This window comes from Melanotaenia boesemani, chromosome 17 (assembly GCF_017639745.1).
Source record: "Melanotaenia boesemani isolate fMelBoe1 chromosome 17, fMelBoe1.pri, whole genome shotgun sequence".
Classification (NCBI taxonomy): domain Eukaryota; kingdom Metazoa; phylum Chordata; class Actinopteri; order Atheriniformes; family Melanotaeniidae; genus Melanotaenia; species Melanotaenia boesemani.
In genome coordinates this window covers 2,054,324-2,078,685 of record NC_055698.1, presented here as the reverse complement: position 1 = coordinate 2,078,685, position 24,362 = coordinate 2,054,324, and the positions used below count along the sequence as shown (strand labels likewise).

Sequence of the window (24,362 nt, the reverse complement as noted above, 5' to 3'; positions counted from 1 at the left end):
ACAGGGTGGAGAGAATGGCTACTGTAGGTCAAAGAAGGAAAGGAGGAAGGTGAATCTGTAAGCAGAGAGAACGATAGGAAAACTAAGAGTCTAAGACTAAGAGTAGAAGGAGGAGTTTGATAGGATGCTCTGGAGGTGAAAAGAGTGTTGGAATGAGTGTGAAGCTAGAAACTGAAGGTAATGTTCAGTGTTGTTTGTGGTAGGATGTGAATTAGACGAAAAGGAAAAATTATGGAGTGAGTTAGATGAAGTGATGCAGAGTATCCCTGGAGATGAGGGGGTGGACAGGTTTGGTATCCAGGTATAGGAAAGCAGAGGGGCAGATGGTGGTAGACTTTGCAAAAATGATGGAATTGGCTGTGGTGAATATTTTCTTCTAGAAGAGGCAGGAATATGGGATAACATAGAAGCGAAAGTAGGACCACACAGGTGAACTACATCTGGTGTAGATGATGTAATCTGAAGTAAATCATGGTAGGTGAGAGCGTAGGATGGTGGTATGTAGGATGACTGGTGGTGAGGAAGTTGAAAAGAACAAAGACAGAACGACTCTGGGTGGTTAGGAGGGGCTTCCAGATGACTATAATACTACAGCCAATATGATCGAGAGGCAGGTAGGAGAGGACTCAGTGGGACACTTAGGAGGAAAGTAGAACAGGAGTCTTGGTGGTGGAATCAGAAAGTGCAGGAATGTATACAGAGAAAGAAGTTAGCTAAGAAGAAGAGGGAGACTGAGGGGACTAAACAGAGTAGACAGGAATACAGAAAGGTGCAGCGACAGGTAAAGGTGGAGGTGACAAGGTCAAGGAAAGGATGTACGATGACTTGTATCCTTGGTTCCACTGCAAGAAAGGAGAGTCTAATTTTTACTGACTGGCGAGGCAGAAAGATGGACATGGGAAGGAGTCCATGTTTCTGACTGGTCAGATGCTGCAAACTCCGCCCCTTTTATGTGAGCGCAAACTGATCGAGATGGAAAAAGCCTGGGTTGAATTAATGAGTTGATAACCAGCTTCGTCATACTGTTTATCAGGATTGTAAATGTAAGGTAAGGTAATGTAAGTCAACCCAGGTAACAGAGGGACATCCCGGGTAAGTTAATCCTGCTTCGTAGTACAGGCCTCAGATCTCTAAGATGTTCATGTTGTTCTGGTTAAAATGGTGTGAACGCCAGAGAGCACAGAGATGACAGATGAAATGAATGCATACGAATTGCAACTCAACATGACTGAAACAAACTCAGGAGGTTCCAGGTTACACTAAATGCAAGATAACAGAAGGGATTTAGTTGTTCAGAGATTTTGTGGTTAGTATCTAAAAAGTTTAATGTGTATATTTTTTGTTTAAATTTAAGTCTAATATAGTATTTGTTCAGTTCTTTATAAAAAATGAGTCATTAGATTAGTTACCTTTGACCCTGGAAAGCCACGACCAGCAGGCCCCGGGAGGCCAATCATTCCTGGACTGCCAGGCTCCCCCTGAGTCCGTAAAATATCAAAAATGAAGATTGTTATTGACAACATGAAAACACAAGCATTTCTCTTGTTTTGTTGTTTGCACATAATGCCATCAAACATCTTTACCTGGAAAAATCATAAAGCTTCCATCAGAAAAGATCAATAAACAACCAAACTCTTTTGGTCACACAGGTGAACAATAAGCAGGTGATAATGACGTGAATGACCAACAGACTGTCGGTGAGTCAGTAGCTGTGTCCCAATTCAGGGCCACTACGTAGGCTATGGAGTGTCCTACATAGACAGCACACTCCGAAGCCTGCTTAACGTTCGTAAAGTGGGACAGTCTACCTAGCCAACGAGAATTTCCCATAGCAGCAACATAGGACTTTAAATCACTTAAATCTCTGAAATGACCAAGTTTGCATTTCAAAAGACCCTTTAGTGAACATGAACACCAACCGAGTAATAATGCGAGGAAAAAACACATGAGTCTTTAAAAAATCCACGAATATTAAATTACAGAATTTTAATGTTGCCATTTAACAAAATTTTTTTAATGCACTTGGTTTTGTCATGTTTCTACTTAAGTGTAGTTTTAAAAAAAGAAACATACTCTGAGCTTGGCTGCTGATTCGCCACCATCTTGTGCACAATAAATTCTGGGAGAAAAGATGCATCACCAACAGCCTTCGTTTGAGGCCAAACATTGCAGATTGGTAGGGTGGATTCGGAGGCTCCTTCCAAACGGGACAGTGCTTGGGACACCACAATGACGTATGTAGTCGACAAATCCACACTTGAACGTGTGCAGACCCTGAACTGGGACACAGCTATAGACACCACATGACCTTAATGGGTCTGAACCTGTGAATATTCTAATACTGATAATCTGAAACTCTTCACCAACTGCCTAGAACTTAAGAAGCCATTTAGATGGTGAGAGGTGGAATGTCTTCAAGAACTAGGAAAGAGAAGTCCAGTTGACTTTAAGCAAGCCTTTAGGATTACCATGACCTGGAAAACCCTCAATCTACACCAAAGATCCCCAATTCTGGACCTCTAGGGCCAGTGTCCTGCAGGTTTTAGATGTTTCCCTGCTGCAACACACCTTATTCAAATGAAATGGATCTCTAACAGCTTAATATAAAGTTCTACACAAACCAGTAAATGACCTGTTCCAGCAGGGAAAATCTAAAATCTGCAGGACACTGGCCCTAGAGGTCTGGGATTGAGGATCCCTGATATACATCAACATAACCAACATTTTGAACCATGACTTTAGGAAGTAACTTGTTTGCTTATCCTGATCCTTAAAATATGACTATTTAAATACTTGGTTCACAGTGGTAAGGATTTATGATAGAGGTTGGAAATACACTCAGCTCCACATGTTCAACTGCTTGCTAACACAAATATCTAAGCATCCAATCACATGGCAGCAACTCAACACATCCAGTCATGTAGACCTGGTGAAGATGACTCGCTGAAGTTTAGACTGAGCATCAGAGTGTGGAAGAAAGGAGATTTAAGTGACTTTAAACACTGAGATTCAAACAACCATGCACATTCAAAGCCACTTAACCTCTTCATGACAAGGCCTATTTTTTCTAGCTTCTGTCTGATGTGACATACCCTGAATGAACTGAGTATATATTCAAGGGCTGTATGTATTATGTTGATCTGTAGAGAAAGCTGAGACGTGAGATTACTGCAGAAGAGTCAGAATCAAGATATTTGTTACTGTGTAAAGGAACCTGAAACGCAGCAGAAATGTAAAGTTATCTCCTAAAATAAAAGCACATTACTTTCTGTAAAAACCAGTGGATAGCAGCCCAGTTCATCTAGAAATGAGTAAAGTAATCCTCGGAATGAGTAAAGTAATCCTCGGAATGAGTAAAGTAATCCTCGGAATGAGTAAAGTAATCCTAGGAATGAGTAAAGTAATCCTAGGAATGAGTAAAGTAATCCTCGGAATGAGTAAAGTAATTCTCGGAATGAGTAAAGTAATCCTAGGAATGAGTAAAGCAATCCTATTGCTTTCCCCACAATGGAATTTTATTTCTTGTATTTTATCTATTTTATTTTAGCATCTTCGTTATGTTTTTATTTCATTAATTGCATTTCTTTTAATCTTTTTAATCTCTCTCTTTCTCCACCCTGCTGAAATGTTTTATGTAAAGCACTTTGAATCGTCTTGTACATGAAATGTGCTACACAAATAAATTAGCCTTGCCTTGCCTAGGGATGAGTCAAGTAATCCTAGGAATAAATCTGATATCTCATGAGGAACTGTGCTACAGTAGAAGGTAAAAGTGATCCTGAGCAGGTTTCCAGGTATTCTAATAGAGGTGTTACGCAGGTAAATGTCAGGAAGCCATCGGCCGATGATGATGATGATGGACACCTCTATCAATGGTCAGAGTCAGGAGGATCCAGGGATAGCCCCACATTCACCTTAGAAACAACATGAGGGTCCAGAAAGAAGTGAAGCCCAAGATAGTTTATGATAGAAAGAGAGAATCCTTCACTATAAACCTCCTTCATCTCCATGGAAACCAGCAGGACCTTCATGGTTCATTTCTAACAAAGGCAGAGTCATAGAACACGTTAGCAGAGTTTTTAAAACTGGAATCAAACTTTTCACCACAAACAGCAGCAGTAAGACCTGGTTTCTGGTTCTGGCTGCTAGCTCCAGAGTTTCTGTCCCACCGTGATGAGACGGATGTCTCTGGAACCAGCAGAGTCTCTGCTTTCATTGACTCCTTGTTTGTGTGGAGAAACTATCAGAAGAAGTGGACAGAGATGTTCTCATGGTTTTCTTATATTTGCTGGGGGTTTGAACTGTTTGGTTTGGATGCTGCTGCTTGGTGGAGTCTTTTAGCTGAGTTTCTCTCGTCACGTTGCTATGCTACATGTTAGCATTGCTGCTTCTTCGTGTGTGCAAACATCTTCTGTACTGCACAGATCTCACGCACAGAAAAGCAATGAGTTGCTACCATGTGATTGGCTGATTAGATATTTGTGTTAAACGGTGAGTGTATATTTTAACCAAGCTTGACTCGTCATCTGTTATTGTTAAGGATTTATCATTGGTTCAGTCTCAGTATGCTCCTCTGTGTCCAGTAGCAGGAAGACGTTGTTTCTATTGTTTCAATGTTTTGATTCAGCCTGGCTGTAAAACTGCAACCAACCTCTATTTTGTTTTTTAACTTTAATACAGACATTAAAACTGGACATTCTGAGGTGTAACATTATAATTGCAGGAATCTAAAGTAAGCTACAGGTAGCAGACATGTTCATTATTACAGCTCTGATATTGACCCGTGTTCAACATACCTTAGCTCCAGCTGGTCCAACTGGACCTGAGGAACCTGGAAATCCCCTCAGGCCTCGGTCACCTCTATCGCCCTGTTGGCAGCCACATACATACAAAACACGTTAGTACCATTCATATTGTATGAGCAAAGAATTCAAAAGCCTCTTTCACCTTTCTGATCAGAAAAGTAAATAAAGTAGAACCAGCAGCTACCTTTGTGCCAGCATCTGGATCAGTACAGGTAAGTCAACAGGTACCTCTAAATGTTCATAGTACCTATTATTTTATGTCTGGTGTGTTGATGTAAGGTGTGGAGCTCTTAAAGCTGGAATTCTTACAGCTGAACATAAAACAATCAGGACATCCTCTGAAGGAGTGTTTGCATTAAACCTGGACAGCAGCTGTTCTGTGGGGGAGTGAAGATTACCTTTTCTCCAGATATGCCTTTCCCCGGTGCTCCCTCTGGGCCTCTCATACCTGGCAACCCCATCTCTCCCTAGTTAAAACAACAGATTAATGTACAACACTTAATTCATTTTAGGTCAAATAAACTGAATAAATGAAATGAAAATGACTTTAATTAACCTCAGAGGAAATGGAAAAGATGTGAGGTAAGTTTTATTTAAACATTTAAATGTAACTCGTCAAGGCGAAACAGCTGGACTGATCTGTTATGTACTCTGTTTTGCTTTTTATTGATTCTTTGGGTAAATCTTGTTTTTAAGGATTTTTGTTATTCATCATTGTGAGGATTCAGATTATTAGGTTGTAAAGTTTGACAACGTGAGGTGTGACAGTGGTACAGCAGTGTTTCGGAACTGGTTGGCTAAATGGGGAAAAGCAGCACATTTCAGTCTACACGAGAACTTCTGCTGTCCAGAAGATAATATCGGAGGATATCAGCGCTGGAGCATTAATTGTGTTGCTCATTCACTGATAATTCACTGATTCACAAATTCACTGATTCGCTAATTCACTGATTCACTGATTCACTGATTCACAAATTCACTGATTCATTGTACATGTTGTCTAATGTTTGTTTTAACTGTTTTAACTCCATTTCATGCCTTTCACTGAGCCCTCTGTCCTGTCCTCTCCAACCAGTCCAGGCAAAGGGTTTTCCTTCCTGGTTCTGGTTCTGATGGAGGTTTTCCTTCCTGGTTCTGGTTCTGATGGAGGTTTTTCTTCCTGGTCCTAGTCCTGATGGAGACTTTCCTTCCTGGTTCTGGTTCTGATGGAGGTTTTCCTTCCTGGTTCTGGTTCTGATGGAGGTTTTTCTTCCTGGTTCTGGTCCTGATGGAGGTTTTCCTTCCTGGTTCTGGTTCTGATGGAGGCTTTCCTTCCTGGTTCTGGTCCTGATGGAGGTTTTCCTTCCTGATTCTGGTTCTGATGGAGGTTTTTCTTCCTGGTTCTGGTCCTGATGGAGGTTTTCCTTCCTGGGTCTGGTTCTGATGGAGGTTTTTCTTCCTGGTTCTGGTTCTGATGGAGGCTTTCCTTCCTGGTTCTGGTCCTGATGGAGGTTTTCCTTCCTGATTCTGGTTCTGATGGAGGTTTTTCTTCCTGGTTCTGGTCCTGATGGAGGTTTTCCTTCCTGGGTCTGGTTCTGATGGAGGTTTTTCTTCCTGGTTCTGGTTCTGATGGAGGTTTTCCTTCCTGGTTCTGGTTCTGATGGAGGTTTTCCTTCCTGGTTCTGGTTCTGATGGAGGCTTTCCTCTCCACAGTGTCCTTATGCAGCTCAGGATGGAGGGTTGAATCAAAAAGAAGATTTGATCCAATCCGTTGGTTTCCTTAGCTAAAGGTCATTATTTTTGTGAGTTGGTCTCTATGAACACAGGTAAGTGGATCACACGACGGATTTATTTTAATTGGTTTATAAATGGATGACAATGAATTGCACTGAACTGAACTGAGACTATAAAAATGACTTGAGATGAGGTGTTTTGAATTGGCTATGTATAAATAGAGCTGAGTTGAATTGAACTGAATTAATGGGTCCCCAGACCTGCGGACTCACCTTCGTTCCGACACTTCCATCTTCACCTGGAATGCCAGGTATCCCAGCAGGCCCCTCAGGTCCTGGCTCACCCTGGAAAAATCGTCCATGTATTAACTCTTTTTATGAGCTTCAGCATTTCTGTCTTGTTGTTCATTCTTCTGAATGTGGCTTTATTCAAACAGGTTCTGGTTCTCTTACCTTTGGTCCTGGTACACCTATGCCCCTCTCTCCCTGACGTCCAGCCTCACCAGGAAAACCCTGATCTCCCTGAAAAAAAAAAAAAAAACACAAATTACAGAAAGAAAACATAGATGACAAAAACTGAAAGATAAAAAATATTTTTTAGTCTAAAGATTGCTCAAGAAAAATCATGTGTAAACATTTCTGTTTACACGTCATTTAACCCGTCCATAGCAGTCGTCCCGTGGGCCTGACAGCACAGATTAATATTTATTTTACTCAGTCTCCCCTTCAAGTACCTACACATGTCATACAGCAGTGAAAAGCTAAGATTCTTGATATGTAAATACGGAGGACCGAAACGGCCAAATTTAAATAAATAAAGAAATCTAAAAATGGCTCAATAAACAAACTGATATGCCGAAAAATTATACAAAAAAGTTAGAAAACCTATAAAACATCCCTTTTTTAAGTCATTTTCAGCTGTTTTAATTTAACTTTGTGTTAATATTCATATTTATTTATATTTATTTACTTTTTCATGTCATTTTCATTTGAATTTATTTTATTTATTTAGAGATTTTTAAACATTTTTCCTCCTTTATTTTAAGGCGTGTATTTATTTCTGTATTATTTTCTTTTAAAATTTTCTTATCCTCAAAACATTTATTTCTGTATTTTCATTTAACATTTTATTTATTTATTTATTTATTTATTTATCTATTGACACTTTCTTAATTCAGTCATATTTATATCATCATTATTTCCACTCTTGAATTTTCTTGCTCATTTTTTCCAAGCGTATTCATTTTGACTTTTTTTTGTATAATTTTTTGGCATTTCAATTTGTTTGTTGTTTTTATATTTCTGTATTTATTTTTAATTTTAGCAGTTTCAGTCCTCCATAACAGAACAACAGAGGAGGATTTATGGTCGCACAGCGTCTGCATAACCGCCGTAGGCTCGGCGTAGGTCCCCAGAGGCTCGACGTGCACCTCTTCCAGACCTGACGTGCACCCTTGCTACGCAGATGGTTACGCGGAGGTTCTCCCTTGTGATTGGTCAGTTTGGGATCACGTGTTGCCAGATATCTGGATCTTCTTGCTGAATTTGTGTGGTAACCACAGTTAAAACAATAACCAGTGAATCAAGTTGATGAGAGGCTGATTGAATTATTTCTTCTTTTTCTTTCACAAGCTAATAAAGACGCTGAACTGTACTGGACGCCATTGTTGTTTTAAAACAGGAAATACCACCGAACTAAAGTGAACCATCAAAAGAACTCCGACCTGGAGAGTTTACCGGCCAAAACCACCCATGCTACCACCTTCAGATGGTGGAAGGTGGAAAAACTGCAACACAACACCACAACGACGCGTTCACCCTACGAGTACGAGAGCAAACTCACCAACGACCCCACACAGATGCCGCGCGAGTATAAATCCGCCTTAAAAGTATAACAACAGATGATGTAATACTGGATGTTATTGAGTCTGTGCACCTCTTAAATTGAACTGTGGCTGTAAGTTTCCATCCATATAATCTGTTGAGAACTTTATTTATTTATTTTTGTTATTCCTATTATCTATTAACTAAATGTAAAATTTAACTTTCTATAAAACTGTCAAAATACTGTAAAGAAATCAAAGAAAGTCTCATTTCTAATTCCTCTGGGCCAATCTATATGTAGCCAACATTACACAAATCCACCACTGGCAGGTAGCATCCGTACATCTGACATCAGTAGTAGGTCTCGTGTTACATGCAGCAACCTGAACATCATCACATGTTTACATGGACACAAGTATTCAGAGCTAAAGTCAAAATTAAAAGTCTTCATGTGCTAAATATGCTGATTGCTGATGATTTATTCTGTTCAAACGTGATGCATGTAAACACAAGTCATGATCAGAATAACTGTTTTTTTTATTACATTAGTGTAAACAGTACATGTCGCACTAATATTAGGTCAGAACTGTAATTCAGATGAAGAAATTTTGTGCATGTAAACATGGTTTGTGTAAATCAAAACATTAGCTACATTTATTTGGAGCATGTTTGAACAAATGTCCTATCAGAATAAAAAGGCATCATGTAAACACCTCAACTTACCTGATCAGCTTTGACTAGAATGAATTTTCTATCAAAAGAAGTTTTCAAAAAAGATTTTAATAGAATTTAATCTTCCCTGTTGTCTTTTTCTTCTGCTAAATTAATTCACATCACATATGTCAAAGCATTACAATCAAATGAACCTGATGGAATCACTTTATCCGGCGTCCATGTGAACATGTCAGCTGGAAAATTTGATCTGATTAGTTTTAATAGAATAAATTAAATATTAACTATATAAATGTAGCTATTATTAAGTTATCAAGTCCGATCTCACTTTTTTTTAGCACTGACTACACTGGTTAGCCTGCATTTAAGTACATTTTTATTATCATATTTAATCAAATATTTTAAAAGCTATTTGGCCAAGTTTGATATGATTTCTTATGGAGAACTCTTCTCTTAGCTCTCCATCATATCATGTAAAGTCAAACTTTATTACTGTAGCATATTTAACAGTAACCTTGGTTGACTGAAGAACTCTGCAACCCATTGTAATTGTAATAAAATCAAACATTGTGCAACAAATATTGACTAAGTCAAGACAAAAATAAGAGGATTCCCTGATTTCTCCACAAACAAAGGTCAGTTTCTGTTTTATTTCAAAACTCTGTTACTGACCTTTGGTCCAGCAGCACCCATTCCTGGAGGTCCTCTGGGTCCAGAAGGGCCAGTAGGCCCTTGGTCCCCCTAAAGCCATGAGAGAAATGTTTCATTTAAAATGTCATCATGCAAGCATGTGGTAAACACAGTGGGCAAAAGCTCCATTTTTTTAACAGCCTTGCCTTTTCTCCTTGAATGCCGACACCTGGAAATCCCACCAAACCTGGAAACCCAGGGGCACCAACGTTTCCCTGAGAGTCAGATTGGTAATAGGTGAGGTATATCGCCCTTTATGGCATCACAGCTTTATGCTACATGTGTTTGCAGTTCTACTGACAGTTAGCCATACCTTATCACCTTTGAGCCAAAGCCCTGGAGGCCCCCGACTACCCTTTGGACCATCAAACCCCCTCTCACCCTGAAAGACGAGCAAGGTGAAATATGATGAAATTGGTGAGATCTCATTTCAGTGCTGAGATTTGACTCAAGGAAAGCTTAGAGTCCAAATAGTAAAAACATTGTTTACTTATTATAACACAATTAAAGGTAAAAAAAAATAGGTCTACTTTGTGAATTAAGAATACTAATAAATGAAGATATCCGCATTATTCATAGTAACAAGGTATGTTTGTGAACTTACCTTGGGCCCTGGGAGACCCTCACCTGGAAGCCCTGGTGGCCCTTGCATCCCTGAAGGTCCTGGTGATCCCTAAACACATCAAAACAAAAATATTACTGACCTTTAAAAGATGTTCACTGAAATTCAAAAACCACTCAGCAGTTCCTAAACCTAAATGCGTTAACTCACAGGCATCCCTGGCTCACCAAGACCTTTTGGTCCAGGTGGGCCTGGTCTTCCATGGTTCCCCTTGTCACCCTGAGAAGTAAATAACAAAATAGAAGTTAAACAAGTTGTATATAAGGCATGGCCTGGCCTTCCCAAGTACCGGCCCATTTATACTCCTTAACGTATGTACATAGCGACGTCTGTTTCAAACGTCATACGTCGCCTTCCTCATACTTCCATGCATCTTTTACGTTGCCATGGTTGTTAAGTCAATTCCTCCACTAGTGGGCAGTGCTGATTTCAGAGTTAACGCCTGCGATCTGACATCAGTTGCCATACTACATCGCTTTAAAGTTGTTTCCAACTGCCCAACACACCCTAAACACTCACATTCCCTGTCTAAAAAAGCTTGCACAGTTTTCACTGTTTTACAGTCTTCGTCTTTATTCTCCTGTTTTTGTTTTGTTTTTCCTCTTCTTCTTTTCTGGTTTAATTCTTTCAGATTTTTGGTGGTATTGCTCCGTTTTCTACATCAAGGGATGGATAGCTAAGCTCTGGGAAAACGGACAAAATTATGTGCGTAACCAACTCAGAAAACGGACGAAACTGTCCGTCCGTCTGTGTATCTGTCTTCTGCATCGAGTATAAATGGGCCTTAAGGCAACAATCCTCATTTCATCAAATGTGAAGTAAATTATGGATTTACCTTGGGACCTGCAATTCCAACGCCATTCTCTCCTGGAGGTCCAGCTGCCCCCCTTGGTCCACGCTCACCCTTTAAAACAAGTGGAAATAAACTCTTAAAATTTCTCATAACTAAACTTGTTAATAAAGTAATTTATATAAAGTATCTGATGCTCATTCCCACAGTCCATACTTTAGGTCCAGATGGCCCCTCAGGTCCCTGTTCTCCAGGAGCCCCGCTGGATCCCTAAAAAAGGAACAAAACAATGAAGCAAGATGTGATTTTAAAAAAGGGAAAAGGAACTTGAATTTCATTAGCATGTCGTGGTTCATGATGGTTTTTTCAACAGCATTCACCAAGCAAGCACCATCATGTTAGGTGGATGTTTTGTTTTTATTTTGTTGCTCAAGATCAGTCTCAAAGCAGCACTCAAATTAGACATGAGCTGAGCTAAATAACTTATTGTGAACAAGAATGTGTTGTTCACGAACGAGCCGAATCTTTGTAGTGAATGAGAAGACCCAGCTCCCGCTCACGAGAGCTGAATGTTTAAAAGGAGGGGGGACTTTATTTTGACTGGCACCCTTTGCAACCAGTCACATGCAAGGAAAGACTGGGATCAACCATTTTGTGAAAGAAGGAAAAGGACAGACGGTAGTGGTATGAGCCAGGTTCACAGATATGTTCACCAGGTTTACCAGTCCACATGAAGTGTGTGGCGATTTGGAGGAGGTCTTCAACCCAAGCCTCAAGCTGAAGGTGGAACCACAGCTCTGGAAGACCTCCTGTGTGGTAGCAAAAAAAATCGCACCAGGTGGCTCTCACATCCCATCTGATGAAGACCCTGGAGAGACTGATCCTGGAACACCTCCACTCCACGGTGGGACCCTCCATTAATCCACTGCAGTTTGCCTACCGGTCTGGCATCGGAGTGGAAGATGCAGTTACCTTCCTGCTACACCGTGCTCTGGCTCAGCTGCAGAAACCTGGCGGGACTCTGGGAATCAAAACATGATTCTGAGGATGAGCATCATCATCATCATCATAATTTCTCCAGTGCCTTCAGCACCATCCAGCCGGTACTCCTGAAAGCCAAAACGGAGAGGGCTGAGGTGGACCTGCACCATTTCACAAACTGGCCCCGGTTTCTGAAAGCCCCATATGGTATTATTAGAAAAGTTGTGGACGGATTTTGATAAAAATTTTCAGGAACTCTCAGAGATGGAATAAAGAGCAAGTGATTAGACTTTGGGGGGGATCTGGATTCTCTCTGCTTCTAGTTGGAGGACTTAAATCTGACAAGCTAAGCTGATATCGATGATACTGAGCACTGAATCCTCCAAATACCCCCCTTATGTCATTTTTTATAGCAGCTAGTGCAAAGCAGCCAGGAGCCTAGAAATGAGAAAAGCTTAACAGAAATCTGTCAAGGTCACTTTTTCAAAATATTTTTAACATTTTTCATTTGTGTTTGACCTCTAGAAAGATTATGCAATATTTTTATGTTTTGTTTCTAAACATAAATTGGCCACATCTATTTTTACTGGTTTTACCTTTCTATAACATTTTTAAACGATCTTGCAAATGCAACCATGTCTTGTTCTGGGTTTTTATAGCACTATACACACACTCTTCCCTTCATCAGCTCCACCTGTTCAACTTCTTGTTAACAATAATATCAAATCAACCAATCACATGGCAGCAGCTTATCAAATTTATAGCCTTTTCCCACTAGTACCCACTTACCCCAGCCTGACACCACCCCTCCCGATTTGTAGGTGTTCCCATCAGGATTTCACCGGAGTGAGCAGACACATTTTTAGCACCTACTCCGTCAGGGTTCTGAAGGTGCAGGTGTCGGGCCGAAAACTGAGATAGCAGGCCATTATTGGCCATAATTTGATGTAATGGGGCAAGTCATTAGAGCGACTCCTGACCCCACCATCTTTAAAACCCCGAAGCTGTGACTGTACATTGGCTGCAGTGGCAGCAGAGATGTTGTTTCAAAAGCACCATGGTCCAACACAGGTGGAGACCTGTTTGTGCTTGTTGGCTGATGGAAAAATCCAGAGCGAGCTGGACGGTGCACGTAAAGCATGGCCTCGACGTCCTCCAGTGTTGTTCCGTATGTGTCACAAACAAATGACTTGACCGCCATGCTAAGACGATCCCGCCCACACTGAACGCGGCCTCAGTTGCCCCTATTCTAATGGGAACAATCGAAACTGGGGTGGTGTGGTGTCCGGCGGTAGGGCTGAGTGGGTACTAGTGGACATTAGTCATGCTGCTGAAGTTCAAACTGAGCATCAGAATGAGGAAGAAAGAGGATTTAAGAGACTTTGAATGTGGCATGGTTGTTGGTCTGAGTATTTACTGGGATTTTCACACACAACCATCTCCAGGGTTTCCAGAGAATGGTGTGAAAAAGAGAAAATATCCAGCGAGCAGCAGTTTTCTGAATTAAAATGCAGCAGAAGACCACACCGGGTGCCTTGTCATGATTGTATTTTCCTTCCTGCATTTCAGTTGTGGCACTGGTCTGCGTCACTCGAGCTCTATGAGTTAAAGAAATTGCAAAAAAAATATGTTGCTCTGATTTTTCTCCTGATCTTCCTTTTACCAGTCAGACTAAGAAAACACCAGTTAGTGCTTTAAACTGAGGCACCTCAAAAATCTGAACCTGCTGTTTAAAAGTGTTTGAGGGATGCCGGCTGGAGATACTTGATAGTGAATATATACAACAACAGATACATGGATAAACTTTTGGCGGTGCATGCAGGTAGATTTCATGGGAAATGGAGACAGACTAGATTGACATGAAACCTTGTGGCACTCTGATGATGGCTCCTGTTGTTCTACTGATGTTGAAGGGGGCAACAAGCATTTAAGGAGAGAGGGAATGAATAATATGTGCCCAAATCCTAATCCACTGGGACAACGTCTGCTCAAACACTTCAACCAAACATTGCAAGCTTGGATTCTCTGCTTTAGAAAAGCTATATTAGGAGGGGGTTAAGACCTAATCCACAGCTCACATTCCACAAGTGCAGAGCAGAAGATGGCCCAGGAGTGTGTCGCTTTCACTGCAGCACTGACTGTTTCCGCACAGAAGCAGGGCGACACAGAAATCTTTCAAACTGACCACACACCCAAATGTGTCTTTCTCATTAATCTTTTTATCAGACTGAACGTGGCTGCCAGCTGAAGACTGCACATATTTCCTACCAGAATCCAACCTTCTTTCATTTGTGAAGCTCAACATTTTACAGTTTTATGAGAGAGAGAGAGAATTCCTCATATCTGAAAACAGGTGAGCAATGGACTGCCTTTAGTAAATGAACCGCATTTATTAAGTCATTTTCTTTTCTAGTTGACCATACCACAGAATCCTTCTGCACTTTTCTCCCATACTGTACATCGAGCACATCGAGTTTGTCTTTGACTCTTTGACTCCAGCTGAGTGTGGCAGTCTTAGGATAAAGACTAGAACCAGAGCGAACAACTTGTCTAAATATTGACTTAACCCATAAGGACTGCTGCCTAATGAGTGTATTTCATTACTAATAACCAAGATTAGTCCTCACTAAGCACAAACATGTCTAAAGACCTGGTAAATAGTCGTACCAAACGTAGAAAAATCCCTCTGATAACAAGACTTTGGGATCTTGTTGGGTTACCTGTTTCATTTTGATCAGTGAAATAAAATATAAATTTCACCTGTTCTCCTTTGGGGCCTCTAGGGCCTGAAGGTCCTTCAGCACCCTGTTGACAAACAGCACAACATCAGGATTTTTACTTCAGGACTGTGATCATGGAAGTTGAGGAAAGAGAAAATAAACCACAAAGCTTACTCGTTCTCCTTTTTTACCCTCGACTCCGCATTTTCCATTTTCCCCCTGGAAAAGGTGAGCAGAGATCAGAGCAGGCATCCATCTAATGTGGGCACTGAGCCGAGTTAAACGGTCTGACAATGAAGCTCCGATGGCTTTTCTGTAGGAATACTATGGCAACAATCACTGTCTGTGTATGCACTGTATGTGATTTAATATAACCTAATAACAAAGGCATCTGTAAATCCACCACAATAGACTAAAACATACATTAATGTGTCATATTTATCTTTTTATAATTACATTCCAGCACGATAAAAAAGACTTATAACTTATAACTTAGAAAATAAATTAGAATATCTCACAATATTAAACCTTACATACCTTTTCCCCTTTGCTGCCAGGTGGTCCCTACAAAAAGGGAAATTTTGCATTACGATTTGAATCAGACTCTAATTATCAAAGATTTTATTGTGAAAGAATTTATTCAACCAACTGTTCTGACATATTATCAATAGTTTAATTTGTTAAAATGAAATAAAAAAGCTCATCTGGAATCTTAATGATGAATAGAAATATTTCACACTACTAGTCCACCTCAAGTTGTTGCTGCAAAAAATGGCCAAACCAACCAAGTCGTACAAACTTATATTCATCAGATGATCGTTACAGGCACTTCTGAAATACAGTATTCAAAAGATTGTCTACAAACATGCTAAGATCTCGCAGAGCATCGATAAGTCACGCGAGAGCAGGGTCGTTTTTGTCCCCAGGAATGAAAACGCATTAAAACAAAATCGATCGAGTTTTATGGACAGTTTTTTCATTAATTCATGTTTTCTTTTATTATTATTTAATTAGTTGTTAAATGCGCCTCCAGTTATTTCTTATGTGGATCGATTCCATCCTTTTGTTGCTTCTGTTTTAAACTTTTTACAGATGTTTGATGTTGTCAGATTCAAAATATGAATGGCTCTATGAAATGGTAAAATATCTCAGTTTCAGCATCTGATATGTTGTTTATGTTTAATTGAGAATAAAATGGGTTTATGAGATTTAAAAATCACTGAATTCTTTTTTTTCTTATATTATACACAGCATCCCAGCTTAGCATATGCTAATAGCCATCATGCTATTAGCAAATGTTTGACCTAATCAAACATTCAACCACATTTTGTTTTGTCAGGAAAAGTATTAGTGATGAAAGTATGTCAGTTTATACAATAAGCTCTCCTAAATGATCCCTAACTTAGTAGCATCTAGCTTGCTACCACCAGTTAGCCTGCAGGTGAGTTCTTCCTCTGGGTATTAGGGGGAATAAACTACTTATTCATGTGTTGATATTTGATAAAAAAAAAATGTTAATATTGAATGAGATTAGAACATCAGCTGCCCAGTAAGGTATTCTAGTAGCCACGATATTCAACAACACTGGAGGCAGAAACAACTCATCCGGTTTCAAGTTCAGGAATGCTCTTTTGTGGAAAAAACAACAGTGCGATCTCTTTTTTATTCTATTCCCAAATAAGTTACTCCCTCAAATTCTACTTTATTTCTTTTGAAATGTATAAAACAAGGAAGTATAATCAATTTAAATGCCCAGAGTTAAAAAACAAAATCAATACAGTGAAAAGAATGGTCTCCACCTGAATCTGAGTTAAACTCAGATTTGTTTTTTTTTTAGGACAACAGTGGTTCTGCATCCCCAAACATGACTTCAAAACACATCTCAACAGTACTTTCATGTACTTTGATCTGTGAACAAAGTACAAAAGAAAAGAAAAAGGTCTGATGATTACCTGAATGCCCACCACCCCTGGATGTCCATTAATGCCAGGATCCCCCTAAAGAGATGGAGCCCAGACAAAGAAGCTCATCAAACAACACCACATGGAGTCTTTCTGTTATCAGCCCTATAAATATGAAAATAACAGAAACTTACACGAGATCCTTTTGGACCCGGAGCGCCAGTGGAGCCGGGCTCACCTGGTGGCCCCTACATGAAAGCAAAGAGACAGAAACACAACAGTTATGACCATATTTAAGTTTAGACTGCTGTGGGTGACTCAGCATGTACACCAGCTATAGTTTTTCTTTTACCACTTTTTTCTGAGTGAACATCATGTTGTCACAAATTCCCTGTAATCAGGTGATTTAGTCCATGTCAGTGATAATTTGACCATTTTTTGCAACTGAAAAACAAACTCATTGATCATTGATTATTTGTCACAGACTTTGACTTACAGTCAGTTAGGCTAAGCTTGTGACCCACATTCATACCTGTGGTCAGTGTAACGTCTTCAGCAGAAGAGTCCACTGTACTGGAGGCAGCATAAGATCCTTCAGTACAGAAGATGTAACGGAAGCAGCAATGCTAACGTGTATCATAGCAAAATGACGGAGGAAACTCAACTAAAAGACTCCACCAAGCATCAGAATACAAACCAAACAATTATATGGGAATGTAAGAAAAACATGACCAGTTTAGAGATGGCTTCCAGAGATATTTACCTGCGTAACACCTCCATTAAACACCTGGAAACCTGCCAGGTTCACTTTTTACTGTAGCACAGTTACTTTACTCATTCCTAGGATTACTTTACTCATTCCTAGTACTACTTTAATCATTCCTAGGATTACTTTACTAGTACTACTTTAATCATTCCTAGTACTACTTTAATCATTCCGAGGATTATTTTACTCATTCCGAGGATTATTTTACTCATTCTGAGGATTACTTTAATCATTCTGAGGATTACTTTACTCATTCCTAGGATTACTTTACTCATTCCTAGGATTACTTTACATATTCCTAGGATTACTTTACTCATTCCTAGGATTACTTTACTCTTGAATAAAGCATGCATACCAAACAGAAAGATTCCAGCAGAGATGTGACGAACGGCTTCAAGTGAATATTAGAAAACAGACTGCAGAATGCTGAAAAACCTACATGGTTTAATCACAGACGTGTAGCCTGGGACTGGGTTCCTCTGTAGAGATGTGATATTTGCTAAATGTGTTCTACAAGGTTGCTGACACACTCTTATATCTGAAACATCATCAGTTTAAACCGTCTAGTCTACCACTGGAGAAAGTTCCTGGACTTAAATCAGGAGGTTAGGTTGTATGAAACTGCAGGAAACTTTACTTTTTCTTTGTCAGGACGAGAATCTTCAACATTAATGCGTTTTCCAAGATTTGTTTTACTCATTTTAAAACATCATCAGACCTCTGATGGATGTAGAGAGAAGAGAGAGGGCATTCCCAGATCGACCTGTCCGTGACCTCTGCCCAAGACAAACCTGGACTTCAATGGATCAGGTTCTCAGATTATCACAGCCTGTGTTTGTTCATGTCTAATCCTCCACCATTGACCTTCGTTTCTTTCAGAGAGGCTCTCTTCAGTACCGCCGCCTGTAAAAACAGCCGTCTGACCACCTGCTACACTTTCATTGTGGGAAACATGCCCTGGACATCTTTCCTCGTCGTGCTTTGGAAACAGCTGCACCTGCTCGTAGAGGCCACCAGCCCCAGTGTTGAGTCTGAGAGAATGCCTGGCTATCAGGGGATAACAAAAACACTGTGAGGGGATTTGTGGGCTCTGTGTGGCTGAGGAAGTACAAGTCAGCCTGAAGCCAGCAGATATAACCACAGCCAGGTGGGAAGCTGGTGTAGAAGTAATAAAAACCTTTTAAAGTATCGGCTGCTGACCATGTCACAGAATATCACGGCTTATACCCGATGCTAACTAATGCAGGAGAGAACTTCCCACCGGTCCGTCCACCTGTACAGCATTTTTATCACTGGAAACCTTGTGTGTCGAACCAAGTCTTAATCTTATATTCAGTCAGTTATGATCGTGTTTAGAGAGCGATGTACAAGGCGAGAGCAGAATGTGGATTATTACAGGTGTCTTTCATTTCTTACCTAGTTACTAAATCCTAATATGGGTTATTTTACACTCATTAAGTTAAATCATTTCTCTTTCACACCCAGTTTAGCTGTGAAACCTGTTTCAGGACCAAAAATCTTTATATGAGAAAAAAACACTTGTCCTGAGAAGATTTAGACGATAATGGAGTGAAATAATCTGCCAGTGCAGATGGGACAGCTGAGGATGGCAGCGTCTCAGGAGGTCCAGCGAGTCATCCAGTCACTGGAAGGGTGGCGGCTCGATTCCTGCTTCATCCTGATAAAGTCAGTTCACCCACCTTGGCTGTTGGCGTGTTACTGCCATGTTTCCATCAGTCTGCCCCAGCAGCTGGGACTACATGGAGGTTAACACCACCAGAAGAGTGGAGGATGAAGATGAGGATGAGGATGCTGTCTCATTTTTCAGAATCTGACTCATTTTTCTTGATTTTATTTGGTGTAAATTCTTGTTCTCGTTTTTAACGATAAAAATGAAAGAACTATCTTAATTTAAGATATTTCCTGCTTGAGTAAAGCTTAGAAATGTTTCCTTTTTCAGGGAATCTTACCAAGTGTAATTTTCTCTATGTGTTCTAGCAGATCATTTCACTTGATTAAAGTCTGAATCTTCTCAGGTTTGGTGGTTTTTCAAGTGTAGTCAGACATCAGAAATGAGTCTGATGAGTTTACTCATAACACATAAAAAATGTTATGGGTGTAAATGAAATACTGTCAACAACAGATAAACTGTAATTTATTTTCTAAACCCCAGATAATACCTCCTGCTTCTGGTGAACACCAGAATTTAGCTGTAGTGTTGTGGTTTCACACACCATCCATCATAAACCAGTTAAATGATTTCCATTTAGTTTCCCACAGTATTCATTATTATGGTCTGCTTTAACAACCCTTGTTTTTTTCTTTCCTCCTGCACCATCTTTTCCATATAAACATGTTTTATGTGCCATGGCGGTCTGGGTCACAGAGAACCACAAACATCTCACTTCAGGTTTATTCTAACTCAAATGGACCGTCCTGCATGAGGACCTGAATCTCAGGTTGACCAAGAAAACCAAAGAAAGCAATTTGAACAGAAACATTACATTAACTGGTTTGAGGGGAATAGAATAGTTTTGCCAGTGGATGGTGGTACCATGCTAAAAGTTGTAAGTGTACTGGGACGGTGCCAGTCTGTTAAGTGAGTTTACTGATGCTGTTTAGATCACAAGCAGCTGGTGAGTCTTGTCATTTTATTCTTTGCTGAATAAACCTTGTTGGAAACTCAGCTCATGATTCAAGCACTTATGTATGCACCCGAAATGAGACCTACTTGACACTATTGTGCCATTTTGTGTAGTTCTTTTCAGACAATAAGAACAACTAAGCACTGGAATCAGCCATCATGAGGGTTGAGGGGTGGTAAGTCAGGGTTGCAGCTAAAACGTCGGTATTTGTAAAGAAAGGCGAAAAGACCTGCAAATTATCCATGAATTACAAAGACAAATATCAATGTCCAAACACAGACCTCAAGCTGGGAGAGTTTCAGCTATTTACATTTAATTTATGTGTGAAAATGTTCCTGAATGCAGCTGCTGTTTGTGAACAAAGGCTGCTGCAGTTGGTGTGAATGCTAATGCTAGCATGTTTGGGCTACTGACAAACATTTTCTGATGATTGCAAACATTAGTCAAAGTCTGACCCTAAAAGTGCTCACAGGTAGCAGAGCTGTGAAAATGTGACATAGTGTGTACAAATAACTACATCCTGAATATTTTGACTTATAAGGCAGTGTAAGTTAGATAATGTCTCTATATAAACAAGATTATGTCATTTTAATCGCACTAGTTATTGCACTGACATCACAGCACTGCATTGTATGCAGTTTTTACTGCACAGCATCATACATGGTATATTCTGATATTACCAATGAATGGGACAGTGGTGTGCATGGTGACTATGTCTTTTGTTACTGATACTACTACTATTATTATATAGCTGGTATTATTGTCATTGTATTTGCATTATTTTTTATTACTACATAGTTTCCGTATACTATAACGTAATGTATGGCATTGCCTCGTGTTTATTATTGGAATGGAGAAGGGGAGGGATTAAAGAAGTGTTGGCTTCTTCCCACTTTTTTTGAACAAGGAAATTTTTGCTGTTATTATTTTTTGGGCTTCATTTTCTTTCTTTTTTTTTTTTTCCTTTTTTTGTTTGCTTTTATGTTCAAATCAACTCCCTCAAACAAATTTATTTATTCTATTTATTCCAAAGGAGCTTACTATACGACACCTACCGGACTTCCAGGGTGACCCTTCGCCCCTCTTTCACACAGACAAGTCTTTGGCTGTGGACACTGAAATAAAGAAATAGAAAATATGTTTTTCATTATGTCTATGATATGCTAGTAGAGCCATTTATTATCATTTGTGGGGGTGTGTACACCTGCAGACTTCCATGCATAAAAAACAAGTAATAACCCCTTACCGCCTGGTGTATAATATTAGATACATCCAGTTTCTGAGACCTATTGCAACACTTTATGGTAAAAACAAAACAAAACAAAGACAACAACAAAAAAAAAAAATCTGCCCCTAGTGGATACTTTTGGCACTGCAATAATTCTGACATCACACAGTTAAAAGCAGCACATTTATGCAAATTATCATTGTTTATTTATATTTCACGTTATTTTAAAGGGGAAAAAAATAAATACTTCAGATTAAAGAAACTTGAGTTTTTACTGTGATCATCACAGTAAATACTCTCATACAATCAGGTAATCAAACACTTTATGATACTCACCCCAGTCTTTACAACTGTATCCTGAAAGAAGAGAAGAAAGCAATTTAAGTTAACATCTGCATTTAAGTCTTTAGAAATGTTCTTTTTTTAACAGCTGCTGTTGTATTAGTTATAAACTGTATTGTCTGTGTTGTAAATCTGTTATCTTTTTCTATTCTCTTCCCTGCGTCTGATTGCCAGGAACTCCACGTACCAGTTCGGTGAAGAGTTTATCATCCAGCTGGCTGTCAGTGAGGCTGAGGACGTACTGCTGTGGGGGCGCGGTGGCGATGGATCGCAGCTTTGTGTCTATGGCGTCCTGTTTGGGTGATGGTGGGGACAGCTGGATGACGAACACCCTGATGTTGTGCTGTTTGGCCTCTGCAGCAGCTGCCACTGCGTCGGGGCTGCGTGGGTGGTCAACTCCGTCCATCATCAACAGCGCCACCCTGAGGCTGCTGGGCGACGTCTCCTGCAGGAACACCTTGGTGGCATTGGTGATGGCGTAGGCGGAATATGTGCCATGGCCAATGAAAGCCATGGAGGTCACCCGACTCTGGAAGACATCCAGGTCCTGCCAGTCTCTGAAGTTGTGCTCCACCAACACGGTGCTGCTGTACTGCAGTGCGGCCAGGCGCAGGCGGATCCGCCAGCCGGGCGACTGGAGCTGCATCAGCTTAGTGCTGAAGCGCAGGATGAACTCCTTCTGTTGCTCAAATAGCAGAGATTTGGCTTTCTCTGAGCTGTCTACGATGAACATGATCTCCACCGGGCAGATGAGGGCTGGGCAGGAAGAAAAAGAAACAGACTTATTCAAGCACCCGTTTACTACAACTTCTCTTGGGCAGTTTTTGGTTGTACTCAGTGCATGGCTGGAGGCTGGAATCTGCCTCCTCAAGATGATAGAGTGTTCCATGGGAAAAGACTCCTTCTCATAGGAGGACAGCACCGCCACTGGTGTGTGATTGACTGATCATGTGATTAAATTCAATCCAGTTTTAATTATGTAGCATCTCATTCCGGGTGATATAAAAGTTAGTCTTTATTTTTGTTAAACAGTATAAACATTGTTGGGAAGCTGTTTGAGGGGGGACCTTTTTCACTGCTGCACCACTAAACCTGCAGCAGAGCAGCTGTGTTGTTGTAGATGTTGAGCGGAGAAAATGGGCAGAGAAAATTCAGAAAGTGAAGCCATAGCAGACACTGAAGGTGAACATGATGACGTGTGCTGTCTGGAGATATTTTGGTTTTAAATGGTTGGATGAGGACCATACTACTAGTGACTGAAAACAATGTTGAGTTAAATTGGTTGGTGGAAGAGGGACCACCAGCAGTCTGCTGCACTGCCATAGCTGGAAACATGCTTTGGAGAGCCAATAATGTCTGAAACTAAGATCAGAACTCTCCACATCTTTGGTTAAACTGATAAAGATGGAGGACACTCAAGTTAGATGTCACTTGTAGACGTGTCACACTGTGTCACACAGATAAAAAAAAAGCAAGAGGTGGATGAAGACAACCAACAACGTCACAATCCATACAGTCAAAGACCTGGTTCTGATAAGTCCTGTGGAGAAAGATGGATTTAGGAAATCTTCTCAATCAGTGGAAAATTTGGTTAATGCCCAAAGATGAAAAAGGGGGGAAAAAACAAAAAACAAATACCAACATTATTAGTATCTTTGTACAACAAAACGAATACATTAAAGCCATAGCAGCGCTTGGATGTACACACAGCTATTACACACACTTAATCTCTCCACTAAAGGTCAACAAGCTGAAAGAAAACTCACTTTTAAGTTCATTGACGATGACCTGGTTATCATCTCTCTGTCCCTTCTTTCTTCTGCCTTGGCATCCGGTCATGCTCGACAGCACCAGAACAAACATGAGAATCTTCGCAAACCAGTGCGCTGCCATTGTAGAGTCAGCAGCCCAGCCTGGAAAAAACAGAAAAGATTAGAGCAGCTTTAGTGGTGAATTGTCCTTCTGTTAGACACAGCTGACTGTCGCAGAGCTGCAGTTACTTCATGTCAACACTAGAGGGCGACATGACAAGCTGATCTTCATCCCGGAGCACTGATGATGGCGAAATGCTGCTTCAACCTTTAAAATAGTAAAAGCTACTACATACTAATTCTACTGCTAATGGTTTACCCCTCAAACACTTCCTGTGCTTATAGTCAACTAGGAATGAACAACTCAGGTATTAATCCAGAGACAAAATATAAATTTAACTGTCATCAGTATTATATGTGTACATTTAACATTCAGTAACTGGGAGTGATTTGCTCCAGTTAATGTAAAATAAAAGATAAATAATAATTTAATAACAACAGGACTCTGAACTGTGGATCATATTATTGATCAGTTTATTTTTATTACTGCTATTATTACAACTTTCTCTGTTACTGCTAATATGAATGAATCTGTTATTTGTTTTACTGCATCTGTTTTGGATTTACCATCATTTACAAACACAGTTCCAACAGTCTCTGCTTGCTATGAAACAGATCCCACTAAATGAACTTTACTTGTGATAATAACCATAAAATCTGTCATCACAATGCTCTTAAAGCTGAAAACAAAGTTTCCTTGTGCTGCTGCTGATGCCACAATAACCACTAGAAATACAGAAATGGTGTGAATAACAATACTTAAAATGAATAAATAAAAATAATATTACTGAGT

At 40.0% G+C, this 24,362-nt stretch overlaps 1 protein-coding gene across 1 annotated transcript in view; it reads right to left on the bottom strand.

The window, feature by feature from the left end:
- col28a1a (collagen, type XXVIII, alpha 1a) overlaps positions 1-23,545 on the bottom strand; it is a 32,052-nt gene extending 8,507 nt beyond the window's left edge. Inside the window, exons 1-20 of the mRNA XM_041966913.1 lie at positions 23,465-23,545; positions 21,877-22,454; positions 21,184-21,243; positions 16,912-16,965; positions 16,769-16,813; positions 15,354-15,380; positions 14,991-15,035; positions 14,857-14,901; positions 11,332-11,385; positions 11,161-11,229; positions 10,476-10,544; positions 10,308-10,376; positions 10,017-10,085; positions 9,850-9,918; positions 9,686-9,754; positions 6,971-7,039; positions 6,791-6,862; positions 5,204-5,272; positions 4,797-4,868; positions 1,410-1,478 (exon numbers count right to left, since the gene is read on the bottom strand). Of these exons, the coding sequence (XP_041822847.1) occupies positions 1,410-1,478; positions 4,797-4,868; positions 5,204-5,272; positions 6,791-6,862; positions 6,971-7,039; positions 9,686-9,754; positions 9,850-9,918; positions 10,017-10,085; positions 10,308-10,376; positions 10,476-10,544; positions 11,161-11,229; positions 11,332-11,385; positions 14,857-14,901; positions 14,991-15,035; positions 15,354-15,380; positions 16,769-16,813; positions 16,912-16,965; positions 21,184-21,243; positions 21,877-22,454; positions 23,465-23,537 (1,746 nt within the window). The 5' untranslated portion in view covers positions 23,538-23,545. The remainder of the gene's footprint in view (positions 1-1,409; positions 1,479-4,796; positions 4,869-5,203; positions 5,273-6,790; positions 6,863-6,970; positions 7,040-9,685; positions 9,755-9,849; positions 9,919-10,016; positions 10,086-10,307; positions 10,377-10,475; positions 10,545-11,160; positions 11,230-11,331; positions 11,386-14,856; positions 14,902-14,990; positions 15,036-15,353; positions 15,381-16,768; positions 16,814-16,911; positions 16,966-21,183; positions 21,244-21,876; positions 22,455-23,464) is intronic.
- Positions 23,546-24,362: the final 817 nt, after the last annotated feature.